This window comes from Hirundo rustica, chromosome 2, assembly GCF_015227805.2.
Source record: "Hirundo rustica isolate bHirRus1 chromosome 2, bHirRus1.pri.v3, whole genome shotgun sequence".
NCBI lineage: Eukaryota > Metazoa > Chordata > Aves > Passeriformes > Hirundinidae > Hirundo > Hirundo rustica.
Window position 1 is genome coordinate 51,840,385 of NC_053451.1, and position 23,291 is coordinate 51,863,675.

At 38.2% G+C, this 23,291-nt stretch overlaps 1 protein-coding gene across 2 annotated transcripts in view; it reads right to left on the bottom strand.

Annotated features, from left to right (window-relative positions):
* Positions 1-10,274: 10,274 nt before the first annotated feature.
* The window catches only part of TRPC4 (transient receptor potential cation channel subfamily C member 4), a 131,505-nt gene continuing 118,488 nt past the window's right edge, over positions 10,275-23,291 (bottom strand). For both annotated transcript variants that reach the window (XM_040055183.1, XM_040055184.2), the window contains 4 exons: positions 21,655-21,849; positions 13,529-13,570; positions 11,689-11,778; positions 10,275-11,406 (listed from right to left, as the gene is read on the bottom strand). In XM_040055183.1, the coding sequence (XP_039911117.1) occupies positions 10,690-11,406; positions 11,689-11,778; positions 13,529-13,570; positions 21,655-21,849 (1,044 nt within the window). In that variant the 3' untranslated portion in view covers positions 10,275-10,689. The remainder of the gene's footprint in view (positions 11,407-11,688; positions 11,779-13,528; positions 13,571-21,654; positions 21,850-23,291) is intronic.

Here is a 23,291-nt window from a genome sequence, read left to right on the forward strand (position 1 = left end):
GGCAACTTTTACATCACCCAGCCTGCTGGAACTGGATGGGCTCCTTCTATCTATTAAGGGCAAAAGGATTCTAGCCTATGAATTGGCAGGACTCATTGAGAGGGCTTTAAACTAGGTTTGAAGGGGGAAGGATATACAACTAGTCTCTCCAGAAACAAGCCCAAGGGTGCCAAACCAGAATCAGAGGTGGAATCAGCAGCCCAGTTGAAGTGTGTGTACACTAATGTATGCAGCATGGGTAACAAACAAGAGCTGAAAGCCATGGTGCAGCACGAAAGCTATTAAATAGTTACCCTCACAGAAACGTGGTGGGATGACTCACATAACTGGAGCACTGCAGTGGATGGCCACAAGCTCTTCAGAAGAGACAGGAGAGGGAAAAGAGGTGGAGGCATGGCTATTTATCTTAAGGAGGCTCAAGATACTGTGGAAATTGAGACTAATGATGGTCATGCTGAGTGCCTATGGGTAAGAATCAGGGGGAAGGCTAACAAGGCTGACATCATGGTCAGAGAGAGTCTGTTATAGACCACCCAACCAGGAGGAAGACGTGGACAACTTATTCTACAAGCAGCTGAAGGATGTTTCAAGATCACCAGCCCTTTTTCTTGTAGGTGACTTTAACCTGCCAGATATCTCCTGGGAAGTCAACACAGCAGAGAAGAGACATTCTAGAAGGTTCTTAGAGTTTATGGAGGACAACTTTTTGTCACAGCTGCTAAAGTGAGCCTACCAGGGGAGGGACAATGCTAGACCTGCTGTTTGCAAACAGAGAAGGGCTCGTGGGAGACATGGCTGACTGAGGCACAGTGATCATGAAATTATAGAGTTTTTAATATTTGGTGAAACAAGGAGGGGCATTAATAAAACTTCTGCACTGGACTTCCAGAGTGCAGACTTTGGCCTATTCAAGAGACTTATTAAGAGATTCCTTGGGAAGTAGCCCTTAAAAATGAGAGTCCAGGAATGATGGGCGTGCTTTAAAATAGAAATCTTAAAGGCACAGGAACAGACTGTCCCTGTGTGCCAAAAGATGAGCTGACGAGGAAAACAACCAGCCTGGATGGGCAAGAAACTAAGGAAAAAAAAAAAAAAGAGAGTGTATCACCTTTGGAAGGAGGGCCAGGTTCTGAGGAAGTGCTTAAGGGAGTTTCTAGGTCATGGAGGAAAAAAATTAGAGAGCCAAAAGCCCAGTTAAAACTCAGTCTGGCCACTTCTGTACAGGACAGTAAAAAATAGTTTTATAAATACTTTAATGGCAAAAGGAAGGGCAAGGACAACCTCCATTCTCTATTACACGAGGGAGGGAATTTAGTAAGTAAAAATGAGTGAAAGGCAGAGGTACTTTACACCTTGCCTCAGTTTTCAACATTAAGACAGGTTGTCTGCAGGACAGCTGTCCTCCTGGGCTGGCAGACGGGGTCAGGGAATGTTGTCCCTGTTATCCAGGTGGAAGCAGTCAGAGACCTGCTGAGCCACTGAGATGCTCACAAGTCTATGGAACTGGATGGGATCCATCCTAGGATGATGAATGAGCTGGCAGATGAATTTTTCAAGCTGCTCTCCATAATTTTTCATCAGTCTTTGCTCACTAAGGAGGAAGCTGGAAGCTGGCCAATGTGACACCCATCCAGAAGAAGGGCTGGAAGGAGGATCTAGGAAACTACAGGCTGGTCAGCTTGATTTCAGTGCCCAGCAAGGTTATGGAACAGATCATCCTGAGTGCCATCACAGTGCCTACAGGATGGCCAGGGTATCAGACCCAGCCAGCAAGGATTTAGGAGGGGCAGGTCCTGCCTAACCAACCTGATCTCCTTTTATGACCAGGTGACCCACCTGATGAATGAGGGGAAGGCTGTGGAGGTTGTCTACCTGGAATTCAGCAAGGCCTTTGACACTGTTTCCCACAGCATACTCCTGGGAAAGCTGGCAGCCCACAGCTTGGACAGATACTCTCTTCACTGCATTGAGAGCTGGCTGCATGGCTGGGCCCAGAGAGTGCTGGTGAATGGTGCTGCATCCACTTGGTGGCCAGTCACCAGTGGTGTCCCCCAGGGATCAGTTGGGCCCTGTGCTGTATAATATCTTCATTGATGATCTGGGTGAGGGGACTGAGTCCACCATCAGTAAATTTGCAGATGACACCAAGCTGGGAGTGTGTGTTTATCTGCTGGAGGATAGGAGGGCTCTGCAAAGGGACCTGGACAGGCTGGATAGATGGGCAGAGTCCAACAATATGAAGGTTAACATGTCCAAGTGCTGAGTCTTGTATTTTGACCACATCAACCCCCTGCAGTGCTACAGGCTGGGGACAGAGCAGCTGGACAGTGCCCAGACAGAAAGGGACCTGGGGGTGCTCGTTGACAGCAGCTGAACATGAGCCAGCAGTGTGCCCAGGTGGCCAAGAGGGCCAATGGCATCCTGGCCAGGATCAGGAATGGTGTGGCCAGCAGGAGCAGGGAGGTCATTCTGCCCCTGTACTCGGCACTGGTGAGGCCACACCTTGAGTGATGTGTCCAGTTCTGGGCCCCTCAGTTTGGGAAGGAGGTTGAGATGCTTCAACACATCCAGAGGAGGGCACCAAGGCTGGTGCAGGGCTTGAAACACAACCTTGTGAAGAATGGCTGAGGGAGCTGTGGTTGTTTACTCTGGAGAGAAGGCTTAGGGGAGACCTCTATAACTACCTGAAAGGTGGTTGTAGCCCAGTGGGGGCTGGTCTCTTCTCCCAGGCAACCACTGACTGAATGAGAGGATGCAGTCTTAAGCTGTGCCAGGGGAAGTTTAGGTTAGACATCAGAAAAAAAATTCTTCACTGAAAGCGTGACAGGGCAATGGAATCATCTGCCCAGGGAGGTGGAGTCACATGCTTGAGAAAGACTGGATGTAGCCCCCAGACCCATGTTTTAGTTGACGAGGAGGTGTTAAGTTAGGTCATAGGCTGGACTTGCTGATCTCAAAGGTCTTCTCCAACCTAGTTCACCCTGTGATTCTGTGATTCTGACAGAATCAGCAGGTAGGTCAACAGTGTTATGCTCCCTTGGCACTGGTGACAATGTCACAGAAGATCAATAAGAAAATCCCAGGTGAAATCGCAGAAGTTGACTAATGAAAATATTTTAAATGGTATTCTAATACTGTCTTTATGTGGGAAATAGATTTCCCATGGAAATAGTTTCTTTTCTAGTTTATTGTAAAGAATATTTTCTTTTGCAGTACTAGCAGCTTGTTTCAGGTATATAATTGCTTTTATTTGGTCTTTCATCACTTACTTCTCTTGACCATGCTGGGTAAATCTTGGCTCAGTGTCATACATCTGGTTCTCTCTTCATCGGCTCCAGTGTGTGAGTGTGTGGGAATATTTAAGTTTTCAGAAGTTATTCATGTTCTGCAGAAATAGAAAACAAACAAACAAGCAAAATGAAGTGCTCTTTACCCACCATACATGGTCCTTAATGAATAAACTTTCTCAGTATCTATTTCTCTGGGGAAATATGAACCAGATTTGGGTTAGAGTTTGACTTCCTAAAACTCTGGGTGTTTGGACTGATGTTTTTTGGGTTACATGTTTTAGACAGGCTTAAATACTGAAATACATATCACATATGTTGTGCTTTTATATTTTTTGTGTTATTGTTACTATTGTTTAGACGTGACTATCAAAGGCTCTAAATCATACCCTATGTTCTGGTAAACAATTTTTATAGGCTCTTAAAATCAGCAGAGCACATTTCTCTGTGGCTGAAATCCTGATGCTTCCTCCATGTGGATCTGATTTCAGATTAGAGCTGCACAATTCAAGGACAATAAATTAACTTGGGAAATGGTCAGAGAGTTTTAGATCTTGGGAAGCTACAACCCTGTAAAAATAAAATCAGTAGAACCAGTGCTCAGATGAGATCTCTCATAATCTCTCCTGATTTACAATCTCTCAGTTAATGAAATTCTTAATAATAAAAAAATTTCTGTGTGTATTGCAAAGTAACTCACAGAAGCAAGTGTATAATTTTTAAAAAATAAATATCGAAAAAAGGTCCCTCTAAATTTACTTAATAAAAGTGAAGGGAACTAAAAATGTTGATAGTCGGTACTCTAACTCTAATTTCATGAAAATAGATCTCTTTCAGTTTTCTTTTCTCTGCTTCTTTTTCTTGATGTAAAACTGGATTCTGTTAAATTACTCAGAGAGAAAGATTACTTCCATGCTTTTCTAGCTGCATTCATGCTTCTGATATGGCTGCTCAATATATCTGAATACCCCATGTAATTTATCCAAATAAAACTGTTTCTAGTATTCCTTAGTAAACTGTCTTTCATTCTTATGGACATGAGGTCAAAGGCAACATAAAATTTTGTATTATTTGGTCCAAACCATCTGATTTTAGAAATAGGTAGCAGAAAAATATAAGATATTTATCTTTATTAGTGGAATTACACATTCTTTTTGTAAAAACAAAGCATTAGGGAAGATAAGTGGAGGCAAAAGGAATAAAAATTATTTCATTAATGAGTATCTGTGTAGGCCTTGCTGAGTTTCTCTGAATATGTTTGAATGCTTGTTGTATCTGAGAGAAGCTGACACTTTCAGAAAATGATAAGGTATGCATCACCCATCTTGTAAACTCCATTTTTCATGCTAAAAGCATAAACCATCAACCAGAATAGGTTATTTTACAACTGACATTTTCACTTAGCCACTTTTAAGGAGCAGTCTATGCTGTTCTTTGAATTTATGAAAGGTTAGCTCAGTGCTTTCAGATGTTCTTAGGGTACTAATTATACTATAAAACCTCATGAACCTCTAAAAACTGAAAAATCTCTGGGCTTTTTTTGATTGGGGTTGTAGGGTTTTGTTTTGTTCTTTTTTAAATGGAGACAGGAGTTCAGAAATACAGTATTCAATCTGCAAAGATTTGCTATTACAGGAGAAAAAAAATGTCTTTTTACTAACCTGTTAAATTGAAACACATGGATTCCTAGACCATTGTTTTATCATGCTCACTAACCATGGACTTTTATTTCCTGTTTAAACATTTATGGAATAATTTTATTGAGAATTTAAAAGCTGAGCATACGAAGCAAATATAGATGGGGCTATTCCTGCTTTTTCAGTTCCATTGAATGAAGTATGCCAGCTCTTATGAATTAAATCTTGATTCCATGCAGTGGAAGAGTTTGCTATGAATTCTGTGTGTGTGAAGTTCTCTTAGTAATCTTCAGACTAGAACCAGCCTTTCTGTTTTGCATCTTGAACAATTCCTCTGTCTCCACTTTAAGCACGGCTCTCATACTCTTAAAGTGCAACACTGAGTGTGTTGCCATAAAGAGACTTCTTTTTTAACAAGGACATCCTTAACTGCATTGTCAAAGAGGAAAAGTGAGAGAAAAGATACTGAAGAAGCACCATGCTGAACTCGTAGTCATTTCAACAATCAGCTACTGGAAACTGGTTTCTAGTCATAGATAATGACATAAACTCCCTCTTAAATGTACAAAATGTCCTCTATCAAGAAAAATTATTCTGATGCTGAGTGTCTGAATTTGAAAGTTGCATTGGCCCTTGAGTGTACCAATGTGGTGCCATGGTAGAAAAGCACTGGGTTACAAAGAACTAAAGGCCAGAAAGAAAAGGCCGCAGCAGCAATGAGCAGTGCAACACCTACTGCTGCACAGCACTCAGCTGTGACTGTGATAGTCAGCTAAAGAGAGCAGAAAGTTTGATTGAAATCAAAATAGCATAACTGGTTTAGACTGCACCCAAAGAAACCCAATGCTGAAGGAGGATGCGTACAGTCAGAAAAAACAGTAGTCAGAAAAATTTTATAGTTAAAAGATAGTGGCTGCCCAAAAGTACAAATATAAACATTGAAATGATTCATGTGTACAAAATTTTATAGCTATATTTAGCAACACGAGAGGATTTTATTAATTTAAGAAGATAATTATGTGTTGGAGGGACCTGTGATAAAATTGTTTTACTAAGTTCCCTTACAATTCTAAATTCATGACAGGTGAGGTTTGCAACCTTTTTTCGTTGTTTTGATAACAACGAGAAATGACCTCTTCCCTCATTCTTAACACTTATACAAATAAAGCAACTTCTCAAGTACTAAAGCAGTGGCTACTGAACTTGATGTGATGTACTTCAGTGAGTTAAACTCCTTTTCATATCTGGAGGATTAAAATTCATCCTTAACTGCAGCAATTTATTTTGGAGTATATCCAACTACTTTGCCATAAACTGTCTCAAAGGATCTCTAATCTGCTCATTCTGTAGTGAATCTAGGGTCTATAATTAAAACTTCAGCTACTGAAAGAGTTTAAACACAGAGAAGTATGATTTTCTCAACAGAGATTAGAGTGCCTACGTTGGAAGACAGAAGTGCCCAAGGACAGCTTACTGGTGTTAACAAATGTTTGCTTGACATGGAAAATAGCCAAACTTTGAGCAGGGATTAGAGATGGGGAGTTCCCCTTTCCCGGGGCAAATACAAAGTATTGGTATTGCCATATGCACATCTACATTATTACTGCATTCACTCCCACTATCATTACCAACACTACTATTTACTATTACTATTTACCAGTACTATTATTTTTGCGAGGTTACCCTACTCATTAAAGCTTTTGATATCTCTTAAGAGACTTTAAAATGAAGACAGATCATGTTGTTGTCCAACTTGTACCTCTATATTCCCAGAAGGATACTTGATACCAAATATTTTGTATTCCAAAATTCATTGCCTCTTCACAATATTTAAGCATGGTTTGCTTCTTTTCTCTTTCATGCTGCTTCTCAGAATATGATGAAATATTCCTCTGAGGTTTTGAGAGTAAATTGACTGTTATAGCTTGCAATATACATATAGAATTTAAGAAGAACATATAATAATTTATTTGTGTCTTTTTTCTATGCTTTATTCCTGTAAGGAAGCTAAGCAAAATTTTTCCTCCTCAAAAATCAGTCAAAGAACACCATTAAGGAAGACATTCTTGTAACAAATATACTTTTGAAAAAAATTGAGTGCCTGAATACCAGAAATTCCACCTTTTACAGCTCCCAAGAGCTATAACTATGTTGAAGATATGCATTCTCCTGGAACTAGATATTAATTTTTTACAAAAAATTGTCATATTGGGAAAGTCATAGAATTCTTATTAAATCCTGATCCATCAAAAAGAAAGTATTGTGTGATGTGTTTAGCTCATACCAGTCAATGTAATGATCTCAATCTATGAACCAAGAAAACAAGATTAAAACCAGCTGCAGAGCTGTGTTTACCCCTGAAAGAGGTTTCTGGTAATATTGCACCACATACGAATATAGCTGTGGCCTGCAGCTGGCTCATGGGACCCTCCCAGTCTGAGTCCTCTGATGTTGTCACCTCTGCAGTGCCCTTGAGGGCCACTGAAGCATGCAGAGTCAGAAGGAGCTTTTCCAATTTTGTCTTAAAGGTAAGCATGCACTATTTCCATCCCTGACCTCTGACTGTGAGTCAATGTGAAGCACTGTCTTGCATGAATTCAAGAGGCTTCCTGTCCAGCTATGCCAAGGTAGCAAAGTCCTGCTGGGCTGTCTGCACTCTACTTCTCCAGGAGCTGAAGAAAATACAAAGGGTAGTCAGGTTTTTATATATAAAAATATAAAAATTCTTAAAAAACCCCTCAACATTCTAAGCAACCTATTATTGTATTAACCCCCTTCGTACTTAAGTCAATTTTCTAGCTGCATGAAACATTTTACCATTTTAAGCTCTGCTTCAAAAGACTGTCTTTTATAGGGGTTCATATCCTGGTTAATTTCTATTCCTCCTATACTGATGCTAATTGAAGCTGCAGGAAGGGATGGGTAGGTTTGAATTTTTTAATTTCTTTTGAGGAGGAAGTACACTCAGCTCTGCAAAGCTTAAAAATGCCACTGTTGTGGCATTACAACTTTACTATGTGCATAACTTGATCTTTCTTGGCACAGGTGTCCTCTCAGAGGCATCCAGTGAGAAAGGGGTTTGTTTTGGCTGCCTGCAAAGAAATGAAAGTCCATTACCATTTTAATTCTGGATATATTTTGGGCTCATCTGTTGTCACAGAATGAGGTGCTTATTTATCACTACTTTTAAATGGAATGACACTTATTAGTGTCAAGCTTTGATGCCTAAGAATAACATAAAAATAGAGCAAAAGTTGATTTTAATGATGCTTTATTTAATAGACCTATGTTTCAGTGTTTGGATGTAAGAAAAAAACAAATAAAAAAGGCACGAAAAGACTGTCCACCTGTTGCTATGCAATACGTTGTGTGGTTAAGTATCCTGCCCACCTGCACTCTTTGCTGTTCTGTCCTGTATCCACTCCATGACTCAGACTGATGCCCAGCACAGTGGGGTCCTGATGTGATGGTGTGACTGACATTTCACACTAACTCGACTGTGTTGGGAACTTCATGCACAGGAGAAACAGGCTCTTATGATGCCACAATAATATGCAGAACTCAGACCTGTTGCAGTTCTTGTTCTGATAATGCTGATGTTTGCAATACAAATACTCTGCTCAGGCATTTTCTGTCTGGAGTGAAACCATGTGGCTGGAATGTGTTGAAAACTCTTTTGAGCAAGCAATGTCCGTTTTGAATTTGGCTACTGTAAAGGGAGTAAGCTTAGGACCCAAAGGCATTACAAACCATGATGAAGAATGAGAAACTGAAAGCAGGAGTGGAGAAGGACTGTAAACTGGGATATAGAAAATTTTGTGATGTGACATGTTTGCTTTATGGCATTTTTAGCAAAAATGTTACAGTAAAAAAAAGAACTCTCTAAAAGAGTTGACCTAATACAAATGATATGAGGTTATTCCACCATTATTATTATTTATTTCTTTTTATACTTGCGATAATTCAGGTGTTTTCTAGACAGAAAAGCTGCAGGTCCTGCCCCAAGGAGCTTACAATCTAAAGGTGGACAAGGAGAGAGACATGAAGAAGAGAGGGTCTACAGAGCAGCCAAGAGGCCGAGATGGGAACTAACCAATCAAATATGATTTGAACACATTGTTGCAAAGCTATACAAACTATTTTCGAATTACAACTAATTTTTTCCGTTTTGGTTTAACTCTATCTGCCATGACACAAACAGGTGTGGAGGAAGGAAACTTTCAATATGTGAGATGAGAGAGAGTAGCACATGTGCAAAGTAGAGCTGGAAAACTCACCTTCAAGTATAGAGATGAGAGGGGTTTGCCTGGATTTCCAAGACACGGTTCAGTACCAGGACAATTTAGATCCGGAATGACATGGCTTTGGGTCAAGTCCTACAGGTTTACATGGGATAGATTCCATCAGAAATGTAAATGTACTCTATGCATCTGGAAGTTCCTTAATACATCCTAATATGAACTACAAAACCTATCATGGCAGGGCTGTGGAAGTTATGAATGAAATGACAACACTTTTGTGGTATATTCAGGGCAGAAAAGAATAGCATTGAAAGTTGGGGGTGATTATTCTTATGCCTGTTGTAAAATCAATTTTTTTTTTTTATATATAATGTAGGACACCAGCCAATGATTAAAAAAAACCCCACAATGTTTAATTTTAAAAATACTAGTTTTAACTAAGACAGTAAGTCACTCATCAGTTATGAAAAATACTATTAGGTTTTCTTTATACATTTAGGTATCTACTATAAAACATCCAATCAGGTTCCCCCAAACTGTAAAACTGCCAAAGAAACTCACTTAAGGCGTGCCTTTTAAAATTTCTCAACAAATTTCCATATTTATTCAAGTACTCAGGGGAATCATTGTATGCTTGTTTATTCCTGAAGTACCTTTCCCTTAGCAACTGCAGGTGTATTGTGAAGGCAGAAGCTAATAAGCAGCTGAATACTAAAGTGCATAGGTTGTCCACATGAGGGAAAACAAATGGTTGAAGAAGCAGTATCTGTGGTGATAAAGGATTCTTGGGGAGTAACCCATCATCAGTTTGTAGTAAGCCACAGATATTTCTTTTCCTATAAGAAGCATTTCTACAGTCTTCAAAACTTGCAAATGCATTTCTAACAATGGTACCAGGATAGTCATGTAAGGGAAAAGTTATCATTAAATAATCAAATAGACCTATTTTTCATAATTTACAGGTATTCATATTCCTTCAATAAATAAAAGAATATAATTTATCTTCTGATTCTGTATAGATTTAGACACAAGTTTCTAGCAATTTAAATAAATTATTCTAATAACTTGACATGAATTATGCTGGCCAGGAGCCACATATGATTATTATGGTGCACAGAATCTTCTAAGAACCTACAAAGTTAAACAAAAGCTTACAAGTCTCTTAAGCTACTTTTTATTTGCATAGAAAAATATTTATCATAGGAGTCAACTATCATATGAGAGAAATTCCATTTGTTGTAATTGAAAAAGATAGCTAAAAAGTTTCTGTGGGTTATTGCAACAGTACAAGAATACAAGATGCTTCCATTTATTAAAAAATGTAAAACAAATCGTGAAAGCTAAAGCAGGCTACAAAACAGAAGGTCCTCATATTTTCTTTCTCTCGACTACGTTACAAGATCATGTGCCACAGTTGAGTACTATAAAGTGTAATTCTGCATTAGCTAATATAATTCTTAAAACATTCCCCCCCAAAGCGCTATGCAAAATATATATATTTGTAAATGCTTCCTTCTGTAAGCATCACAACCTTGTTATCACATAGTCACCCTGAACAATTGTTTCCCGTTTCCCATGAGAGTCAGTACTAATGTCCAATGCCTTGTCCAGCTGATCCTGCGGAGTGGCAGGTTCTGAGTTCTGTAATTCCATTTTCTCTGTTTCTGAAGCACAAATACTTCCCTCTTCCCGTGAATCCAAAGACTCACTGGTATTTTGTGACTTGGCTAACAGGCATTTTTTGCCAGGGCTCTGGAGGTTTAATTCACAGTTCATTGTCAATTCTCCCTCCTCCAGTTCATCAGTTTTCTCACATTTTTCTTCTGCCTGTTGACGGGAAACTTCTTCAGAAACGGTGTATATTTTATTGGTACTCTGCTCCACAGAGTTTGGTTTTGAATGTCTGTGAAACAAGCCAAATTTTTTTATGTCTGTTACAAAATTCACATGCTTTTGTTTCTCCTGAGTGGACTCTGACACCATCATTGCTGAGCCATTGCTTACATTATGTCCTTCAGAGGCAATATTGGCTGATCGTGGGTGAATCATCGTTGTTATGTCAAAAAGGCTGAAGGGTTTCTTCTTTCCTTTCTTGTTTCCTTCACCCTCACTATTTTCTTCATTTTCTGACAGAGAGGCAGTGTCTTTGCTCATCTTTGCAGTCTGCAAATTAGACAGCTTGCTTCCTTTTAACAAACCCAGGACTTCAAAGCGAAAGCTGGAAATATCTTGTTTTAACTCCTAAAAATTAGGAAGAAAGATGAAACATCAGAACATCAAAGCTAATTTGACTTTCTTTTTGAAATAAAAAAGAGAAGATAAAGAAAAGGAAAAGAAAGGGCTTATGCTGGGGTCAGTAATAAACTTTACTGGATATTGGCATACGTTGCATCTCCAAGGTTGAAGATCATGCACTAGGAAGCAAGTTATATGCTACCTGAATAACTGAGCGCAAGAAATACGCTTCACAGTCTTAAAATATCTTACTAAATTACTAAAATACCTATAAACATAAACACATACCTTAAAATTTTCTTCTGTCAATCCTTCCTCAGTTTTGGCATCTCTTATCATTGCTGCAACGTACCTTTTAACCAGATTTCTCATGACTTCCTAAAATATAAAGTATTGTGTTAGCTTTCTTGGTATTAGTCAGTAAACCTACACACACAGGCTCTGCTTGGGCTTTTTCATGCTTTAGGAGCGTGACAAAAAACCATACAAACCATAGGTCTGTTTGAAAATTTGTTTCTCTTTTTGATGGAAACTACTAATGCTTATTATTCTGAGAAGGGACACGTTGGGTTTGACCCAAGGTATGTCTCCTGCCAGTAATATCCAGCCTGGCAGTGAGCAGTTGCTGATGCCTCATGAGGACAGTAAGTCTGGTGTGGTTGTACAACTTTATTTCCAGCTATTCTCTCTCAAGCCTCCTGTACTGTGAGATGCAGTAATTCTGAGCAAAAATGAGAGTTTGAGGTTTAATTGGCTGTGACAGGTTTTCTTAGGCATTTTGAACTAATGTAAACTTTCAGCATTCAGAAAACCTCTGCCAATGAATTCCACAGTATGGAGTAAGATTCCATTTAGGGGTTTATTTTTAACCTTTGGTCTGGTAGTTTCTATTGTTGTCTTCTAAGAATCCTAGAAATTATTTAAGTTGAAAGAGATACCTGGAGGCTGTCTGAGTCATCTTGGGGCCATGCCCAGTCAAGTGCTAAATATCTCAATGGGTGAAGATGCTGCAGCCTCTCTGGGCAACATTTTCCAGTTCTTTACTACCCTCATTGTGAAGATAATTCTCCTTATCTTACAGAATTTCCCTTCCTTCAACTTGTGTCCATTTTGTCTTTTGTATTGTACCTCGAAGAAAAGTCTGGCTCCTTCTCTCTAGCCATCCACTATGTGATTTAAGACAGCACTTATATTCCAACCTACTCCAGGCTGAAATCTGAGCTTCTTATATGACAGTCCTCGAACCATCTTGGTGCCCCCCTTGCTGGATCCCTTCCAGTTTGTTAACATTTCTCTTGTGGTGTGGAGCCCAGACATGACTTACTGCCCTAGATGCAGTCTCACAAGTGAGGGCTGGAGGAGAATAATCACTTCCCTCAAAAGGCTGCCTATCTGTATAGTAGTGTAGTACATGTATGGTAATCAGGTTAGAGATAAATGGCAAACCACTGCTCCGTGTTCACCTTCCTCATGATTTTATAGATCCCTGTTGTATTTCCCACAGCTGCCTCTTCCTCAGGTTGGAAAAGTCCCAGCTTATCTAGTTATTTCCCACATGGGATTCATTAACTACCAAGCCTACAGCTCACACCTTGTTTAACTTGCAGCCCTTTTAACATGACAAAGATTCAAAATAATCTAGTTCTACTAATTGTGAAATAATAATCTAAAAAAGAGTAGAAGCTGAACAAGGAAGGATGAAAAATAATTTCTTACAGGGGATCTAGGTAGAGGGGTTATTATACATCTATTGGGGCTAAAGCTGGAGAGATAAAGAGCAGGTTCTGATGGAGCATGTCAGTTCACTGCACATATGGTCCTGATGATTCCTGGCAGACAGGAATTTGCTTTTTTTAATGAAAATCCATGCTACAATGGGAAAAATACTGGATAGTATGTTATTGCTCTAGAAAAATATCCTTTTGCTCCAAAAAGAAGACAATTATATTCTCAAATGCATTTGTTTGAACATCAAAAATAAGTACATGAAATAAGTACAGATTTGATGGTTTTTCCTTTTATTTTACTTTTCCAGCTTCTCATGAAATTCTTTCATTTCATTTTCTTCATAAATACATTCTGCAGTCATAGAAAAACAATTCCCTAAAGAATAAACATAGGCCTGTACCTGGTATTGATGATGTCTCCTCAAATTGTCAGCTGCACGTCTCTGAAAAATAAAAAAGAAAAAGAAAATTAATCCCTGTCTGGAAGTAAAATACTTAACCATAGAAAACAGCAGGCATTATATGGTGTCTAGCAAGCTGAGAGAAAAGGTTCAAGATCTGTTGAAAAAAGACAATGTTTGAAAAAAGCCTAACATTTGCTTTATAGAAAGGAGAAGGCTTCTGTGGAGAAGGTAAAGTGGATTTTCTACATTTTTTGTCAAAATGCTTTTATTCCTGCATCAGCATGGATGTGGTGGGTCAGCCAGGTCACAGGTTGTGCAGCCCCATTGTCAATGACCTGAGATAGAAGCGGAACAATGGATCATGTCACTCACTTGCACAGAATGAAGCATATTTTACTGAATTGAAAAAAGTGTGACATGTCAAGTTAGATTTTTCTTGGAGGTAAACAGTGAAAGAACAGGAGTCAATGGATGTGAGTTACAGGAAAGGAAATTCTGCATGGAAAATCATCAGCACAGTGGGGTTTGTAAAGTCATGGTGTTAGCAAGGTACTTTCTATGCCCCCTGATGTCTCATTTAAGATAAAGCTAACCAGAACCTGCACTATAAAACTGTATTAATGAGAAAGTTCCCCCTTTGTTCTCTGTAAAAACGCTTAGTCATAGAGAGGTGTATGGAAGAAAGAAACAGCTTTCAAGACAGTTTGGTTTTGATAAGGAGGGCGGGTAAAAGGGACAGTAAGTTTGAAGAGGAGCGGCAAAAAACCTGTGGTAGGATGAAAGAATAGCCCAGGTTTCAAACAGGTGTTCTTTTAGATTACACTGCCATATCTAAGGGCTACCCAGAAGAAGATGGGGGAAAACAAAAAGTCCTGGATTATTTTTTCCCTTGAATTCCTTCTGTCCTCAATTGCATAATGAGAACATATCCCCATCCTCTACCTCAATTACCCCCAACTGGTGAAAGAAACATAGCTTTAACTTAGACTTTAATATCTGCTCCTGACAAGAAAATTTCTGACCACTGATTGTATTTTCTACAAAGCAGAACAATATACTGCAGCTTAAAAGAAAGTGAAAGGACATCTGAGGGACTTGTTAAAAGTTGCAAAGTATGGCAGTCATGGCAAGTGGTGGTGTTGTTTTTTTTTTTTTTTTTCCCACTTGAAAGAAGGGATGAACCTTCTCCCTGTACTTGGAATCAGTTTGCACTTCAGGGTTGATTTCTTGTTTGCAATTAATTGACACATGCAGTGGCTTTGTGGTTGGGCTAGCAAAAATAATAAAATGGGGGAAAATAATTTTTTCCTTATCAGTCTGAACAGCCACTGTGGGGTAGGGCTTTGTACATGAAAATGCTTTCTTCAGTATTTTTCCAGACTGTGTTTCTCCATCTATGCCTCGTCAAAGAGAAAATGGATATTTCTTGTGTTCAAGGATGGAGCAATGAGCAAGCCTGCCCATCACCAGGGCGGGAGGAGACAATGCAGCTATGGGAAGTCTCCATACCCTCACAACACCCGAATTTAGCTGCTTTTTAGAAAAAAAATTCTCAGCTTTCTTGCAGTTGACCACACGGTGGAGATGTTTCATTCTACTGAGAGAGCACTAAGGAAGTCCGTGGCCAAGAGAGCTCTCAACAACACATCTGACTCACAGGTGAAGGGAAAAAACACTTCAGGGTATAATTGAAAGACACTTCAGGTAAAGTGAGTAACTCCTAAGTGAATAAAAGCTGATTCTTGTCTTGGACAATACTTCCTGCAGCTGCTGTATGCTCTGCTTTATTTTACAGTGAAATGTGAAATAAATGCATAGGTTTAATTCTGTACCTGTAACAAGAACTGCCTAGATAACACTTATCAGAGGCTGTGTCTTTTCCACTTAATGTAATGCTAACAAGTACAATTAGGGATGACTATGTGAAAAGATTTGTGGAATAATGTGTCAGAACAGTTCTACTGCACTGAATTGTTTTCAATCCATACCACCAAGAAGCTGAAAGGAAATTAATTTAATTGCATGTTTTCATGCACAGCTACATACCTACTCCACTGGGAATTACACATACATATATACTATCAAATTCATTATCACCAAACAGTTATCTATCTCCCATTTAAATGTTTAGGTTACATCTACAGCTCCTAATCATCTTTTGCTTCCTTTTGAAAGCAGAATGAATCTTTGCCTAAACACATCTGAAAACCAGGCTATTCACTAGAAATAAAATGACATTAACATTCATATTGTCCTTATTTAGTTCTGACTAGCCCGCTTTTCTCTACTTGGTTATAGTTTAATTTATGGTTCAAAATTTGTTTCAAGTAACCATTGTTCTATGTGCATGAAGAAGTTGAAAATTATGGCTGGCAAAGGGATGAAAATTTAACCTGACTAAAAATAGCAACTGGGTGGGAAAATTGGTTATGCATGTTGAATACAATAATGAAACTGAGGGGGATGCTGTTGTCACTTTCCAAAAGGGGGCACTAATATCCTTTAGGAAGCTTTAATAGTAGCTCCACTAGTAGTGATAATTATTTTGGTCTTCTTGTTTATGCCATTCCTAGTAATTCACACTGTTTGGAAAAATGATCTCTTTAGCAGTCAAAAATTTAATAAAATTGTATTACTTATTTTGATGTGTTTTATTATCTTTTATAATGCAGGAATACAAATCCAATGCATTCGACCTTAAACTGCTTAGTGATAAAGGTACAGAAAATGGAACTATTGTCTGAAGTTGTGGGATATATTCCTCTTCTCGAACAGAAGCATCACCTTTAAAGGTTTAGAACTTATCTGTGTTGACAGAGAGACTTCTTCATGAAATGGGTCTTGGCTATATAAGTAACACTCCAGATCATTGATTTCCACGCCAGATGGAAGGCGTTATTTCTTTGCTCAACTTTCAATAACATACATTACAAAGAAAATACAAAATGATTATGCTGACTTTAAAATTGCATAATTTTCTACTGGGTGAAAAAATAATAGGAGAAGGGAAGAGGAGATTTTCTGTAACAAATGACAAAACCATGCAGGTTGCTTAGAAAATGGCATAAAAATCTGGATAGCTAGAAAAGAGGTAACTTTATCTAGACATCAGATTAAAAAAACAAACAAACAAACAAACCTAACAAAACCAACCTGAAGCTATCCCTGGCAATCCTTTCCATTTTCACTTCTGAAATACTTAAAATTATAGGTAAAACACTTTCTGTTGACTGATGAGATGTAAAGTAGAATGTAATTTGAGGGAAACAGTACCATTTGTTCTGGTGGGACTAGGATTTCTTTTCCTATATATATATATATATATATATATAATTTTTTAAAATTTTTTCTGAAGTAGCAGTGGATTTCAGATGGCCAGCAGGATTAGCCTTGACACATCCATAAGCCATGTGCAGTCAGGAAAAGTTCAGCCTAAATAATAGAATTATATTACTAATCTGGCTTTTGCAAAGGTGAGCTAACAAAATGAATAGAAGTGATATAGCTAGATATAGATATAGATGATATAGATATATGTAAAGAGCAGCACACAAGCATGCACTTATTTCAGAATTTTAAGTGCAGGAGATGACTGATAATAGCTGAAGAAAATGCTGCATACCTGGGATATGTCAAAATGACAGAATATAAAAATGTGCTGAACTCTGGATGGTAGAAGAGCTCTGTCTGATTGATAGCAGAGCTGAAATATTAGTAAATCACATGTACCATCCTGGCCTTCCTTCAGCTGAAGCTGTGACTAGAGAAGCTGCCATCAGCAAGTCTGGGCACTGTGTGGCTTTCGGGGAAAAAACCTCTCCCTTGAAAAACCTCCCCTTGACTTTACCACCCACTGCTTCAGCTGTCCCACTGCAACAAAGGACAGAAGAACCACAGAACTGACATCCAAGGAGAAGCAAATTAATTGGCTTTCTTCAGAGGCACCTCACATGGCTACCTACTGTGTTCCTGCCCATGATAGTTTTGTTATATACAGCAGTGTAGATGATCCCCCCAAGCAATCATATAATACTTATTTTTACTGGCATTTCTCTTTTTCCTATGGGCCAGATAAATTGTTTCACTAGAATGTGTGCTGTAAACTATCCTAACCCTGAACCCTTTCTTTACACATTCTACCTGCATATACTGAACTCTCAAATGTACACATATATAAATTTTACAGTGGATTCTTGACACCGTTGATTTGATCCTTGACTCAGTCCTAGTTCATGATTTCTGGCTTTTTGTTACTGAAGACTTTTTGCAGAGATCATGCATAAACCTTGCCAGCTCCTTTCTGTTTGTCATCTATTTTGTATCCTCTAGCACTGACTCGCTCTTAGGATGCACACTGTTGCTTTTTCTACTGGAAAATGCCATAGTATGTCACTGCTGATTAGTGCTTCCTAGTAGGAAAGTTAACATTTAGAAATTTCAGAACAGAATGTTTTGAAATCTGAGTTCTGCCTTACAGACAATGTGGCATACATCCATCCATATAGCCAATATAAGAAAATAATGTTTTAGTATTTTCTTCTCTCCCTGTCCTGGTTGTAGGGAAGGAGACAGAGTTTATAATGAAGGCTTCAGTGAAAAGGAGTAGATCCCAACAAAGATTATCTTGTAGCTCAGAGGCCAAAGTTATTACAGGGGAGATGCAAGTGAGCTGAAGTAATCTGAGATCCTTGAACAAAAGGCAGAGAAAACTCTTCATTAACTTTTGGTTGAAAGGGCATAGAGGTTTTAAATTTAATTTGTGATGTAGCTTATTGGGACAATTGAAAAAGTTCTATCAAACCAAGGCTGAGCTGTGAGTGATGGGAAGTTTATCAAAACCAGAAGTGCGCTCTCTCAGAACAAACTATGAGATCAGTGTGGTGTGCCCATTTGTTGATTTAACCTCTTGGGGAATGTCCAGTTAACAGCACCTGGTGATTTGCATCTACCCAATGTGGAAATCAGAGCACAGAGTATATATATGCACATCTTACTCTATTTTGGAGCTTTGGTGAATAAATGGGTCTGGAAATGACAAAATGTTCCAAATTCACATAACCCTGATGGGGCTTGTGTCATGCTGAGGAATTAGCTGAAGAACTTTGCAGTTTTATGAGGTGCCCATATGGTGGGCTGAATCTGCCTGGCCAGCCACAGCCAGTCACTTTTTTCAAGCAGCTGGGAGTATGGTTGCTGTGATGGCTCTGCTGGTGAGCTCCCTGCTTCTGAGGGGTTTTGACTCTAATTCCAACTAAGAATCTGTTCTGCAGGGGTAAACAGTGGTTGGATATGGCCCTACTGTCCCACATGCTTTAGGGACTCCACTTTCAAATAATAATAATAAAAAAATAAATACAGAAGTCAACTAAAAATGTTCCACATCTCTCTCTCTCACTGATGTCCTCCATTTCCAAACAGTTCAGTAACTAGAGGTTCACATTCAAATCATAAGGAAGTTAGGTTCAGCTCTTTGTCTTCTGCTCTCCTAAGAGAGCACCTTAGCCCCTACAATATCTTAAAGATCTTAAGAAGGAAATTTCTGTTGTCACAGCTTTTATACTTGGGGTAAATAGTTAAATATCCACTGGAGAACAGAGGTAAAGCTGGGTCTTTTCAGCTTATGATATTTGCCTCAAATGGCACCTGCTCCTTTCTTAAAACAAATTTCATCCTGAAGCTAAAAAGTCTTTTCCAACAAAATCTTATTTCAAACTGAAATATAGTAATTAAAAAGTTTGGTGCTTAGAGATTTTGGAGGATTTTAACTTAAAAACAAAAAGAGAATTCTATTTGGAAAAATTCGCAAGCAGCTTGGTGCAGAGACTCCCTACCCACTGACCCTTTGCTGCACCAGTTTTCTCAAATCTAAGATGTGGGTTTCTTGAAGGTTGTATTTATGTACCCTAGCAGGAGGTAGGTGCAGGAAGTAGAGATGATCTTTCTGAATCCCTTTCCTCACCAATGCCATTCAGCATAGGGCTGGGAGCACCCCGCATCTTTCTTTATTATTCCACTTAGCCAGGAATGAGTTTACTCCCAAATATGCAGTTTGATAGGGTAAGAAAAAGGAAAAAAATATTTCCTTATTCCAGATGGAAGGTCTGACAAGAAATATTATCGTGAAGGTTTAACTGGGATGTGTAAGGGTATTCTGTACCTGTCTCAGTCAAAAAGGAATATGGTGTTAATCAACTCTCTGTTATACACTGGCATCATACCATTGATTTTAATATCATTCTCTCAGTTTACAATAGCTAATCATCCCTACCAAATGTTTAACAAATGCCTGGAAGCATTGCCCACTCTCCCACACACACAACTATCACTATCTCTCTTGACTTTTTCTTTCTAACAACATCTCATACTTTCTCCTTCTGTTGGTCTCTGCATTTACTTTTTCCCTTCCTATATTACACAGAGATGCTTTACACTTAAAATTATTCACCATTCATGCTATTTCATGTTCTTTTTAAAATCCCTATATGAATCACTGTTAGTCTTTCTTAACTTAATGGGTTTTTTTCAGCGTGTGTTTCTTACAATCCATTACTGGTGTGTTTCAATGTCACCCTCATGTTTATTATATTCTTTTCCTGGCTGTCTTTTTCCTATATGTACAAATATGACAGCTAAGTGAAACAATTTTGCTTTCACAATGTAGATACTAGCCAACAATATCAATATATTGCAATAAGCCCGATATGAAGCTTTCTACAAAGAGGACAAAATCCATTTATCAACATAGTAATTGTGAATTAGTTTTATATGCTACTTTTCCTATTTACCATGCATATGAACTTGTTCCTCCAAGTACATCTAGAGATTAAACTGCATTCCAGGATATGACAGCAGAACAAGCAGGAAAAACTTATAAATCACTTGTGAAGAAATGGGAAAGTAATAAAAAGAAAAGGTTGATATAGTAATGGTCATCAAAGAATTGCATTGACTTCTTTTAAATGAATGGAAGGGGTTTTTTATAAGAATCAATAGCACAAGGGTTATACCCCTGTCTTTTCCCCCCTTACCCACATTTGACTTTCATACTCTCATTTAATACTTGGCAACATGAGTTCCTAACAGACTTGAAACATTTATATCCATCAAATTGCTATGGTATAGAGAAAATGCCTTTATCCCCATCTTATCCCAAATAGTCTTCTTTAGCTAAAGCTGGCTAAATTCAGTCTAGTTACTGAGGTACTGATTTGCTCATGGGAAATGAAGAAAACATAACTAGAGAGAATTAGTTGTCGGTGGATTAGGATGTTGCCAGAATATTTGCACTGACAGTATAGAAAAATTGTGTTGCTGACTGAGGTATCTCAAGCAGATGAAGTTAGGAGGGAAAAATTCAAAATTGTTTTACCCACTGCAGCTACCAGAGAAAAGTAAGTGGCTGAGATATTACACAGGCTGAATCCAGGTGCAGGACTATTCTTGGTCACCTTGTGTGTCTTTTCCCTTCTATTTTTCTTCCTAGAAATGTCACTGCTAATCAGCAGTATCAGAATATGGCATAATTTCAGAATGTGATTCTGAAATAGCTCTACCTTTAAATTCAAGAAGTCAAGTCCAAGTAAATGCTCTTAGCTTTAATTTTTTTTTTTTTTTTTTTTTTTTTTTTTTTTTTTTTAATGGGAACAGCTTTTGGTAAGAATGCTTTTATGGTAAACTAATTTCATTACATATAGAGAGACAGAGACACAGAGAATATCCCATGATGAATACTTCATACATGAGTCTCTGGTTCATGGTATTCAATTATACCTGAACTGTGACTCTTGAGCTAGGGATTAGCAACCAACAATTCTGATGCTGGCAGACAAGTATACACATTTGATCTCTTGTATTTTTTATTGCTCTTAATCTTTCTCGCAGTATCTGTAGATGAAGCACAGTCATGGTTCATACTGTCATGGTATGATGATGCATCATATGATGATGCTTTCTCTTCTCAATCACACATTGATGTGAATGTAAAAAGTAAACATTCTCTGCTAGAACTAGTCTCTAGCTCATATGCATATTATTTGACAGTTCAGACACTCTGTAAGGCTGAGAAAATCTCATCTATATAGCAAAGAGGAGGACTACAGGCAGAGTAAAACCACACAACGTACCCCTATTGTTCCAAAACTTTCAGGCTTTCTTCTAATTTTTTTCTTGCAAAGGTGTCTCCATAACCATTTGATCAGATACCACAAAGACTTTGGGCTTGGTATGACATTAAAAGGAGTGGGTAGAGTCCCTCCTTCTTCAAAGTAACTCATCCAGAGTTTTGTTCGAGCAAACTTCCACTCAATGTCTGCATGATCCTGCACACAAGAAGCACATCATCAGCACAGATGTTGCTGTAATTAAAGAGGCAAAATAAACCTCTACAAAAATCTGAAAAAACTAGAACTAGAACAACCTTGAAATACTAATGCATTGTCTTGTTAAAATACTGCCATCTTTTGACAGAAGGTCTTTAACACAAAGCAAAGCAAAGCTGCTTTACCTCAGTAGGGAGATGTTTGATATGTAAAGTATGTATCTACTTATAAGCACTTCCTTTCACTGTTCCTAGCTGTTAAATTATGCAAAGTCTCTCTCAAAAAAATAGAAAATAAATACAAGCAAAGAAATACTACATCTCTGGAAGAAACATTCTGTTGTAATAGCAGCTCACCATTATTCTGCATGATCAGTCTAATTATGCTACTCTGCAGTAACTTCAACAAGTCAGTAAGGCTCATGCATTTTCTTAGAAATTACCAGTCCCCAAAATTCACAAATAGGTTATCCAGCAAATCATGAGGCTATCAGAACTATTGAGTCAAGTATCTTTTTTCCCTTTGAGATAGATTGTGGGGTGGGTTTTTATTTTTATTTGAAATTTTATTTATTTTGGAACCTATGTAGTATTGTATAATTCTGAATGTTTTGGGGAAATGAAAGCTAAAGGCCATGGAAATATATCTAAATCCTAGCAGCTGAAGAAGAAATTAAAATCACTAATGTTAGATTTGGATAGACAAGAACTTCAGCTACAGGTCTAGCCCTGGCCATACAGTACCAAAAGCAATGATTTAGAAATTGTAGCAGAAGAAGTACAGTACCTACAACCCAAGTTCTGGGAGTGGCACTATGTTGTGATATGGTTCACTAGACTCTGACAACTAGAGTTATAAAAATACCAGGTGGTCAGATTTTTGGGGTTTTTTGTGGAAACACTTGTAATTTCTAAAATGGAAAAAAAAAAAGTGCTACCTTTTAAAATCTTAAGACTGTGAAGTTTTCTTTTGTTTGCTTTCTGCATGATCATATTTGAATTATCATATGATGAATCAGTGTTCATTTTTCTTAGTCTCTGTAATAGACAGTTTAGAAATAAAACTACCCCAATAGCTCTGGTAAGGATAAAGACAGTTTTCATTAAAGGAGGAAACATGACACTGTTGAATGAGAAGACATAACCTTTTGTTTGAATAGCTAGTGTCCTTGGAACATATGCCCCCAATTTTTGTAAACTGTATATCCATGTCAGATTAAAAAAAAAAAAAAGGCAGCCTTTCAAATGCTAACAAATATAATGTATTAAAAATGAAGCAGTGACAGAACAACCCTGGGCAGTCTTTTTCTAAGAAGGGTTCCTGCACAGTGCAGCTTGGGCAGGGCTGTAGCCCATGTCACTTGCCAAAAGCATCAGGACACCCTTCTCAACCCACAGCTGGTTTCTTCATCAGGGTCACCTCTTCCCCTTTCACTGTTGTGG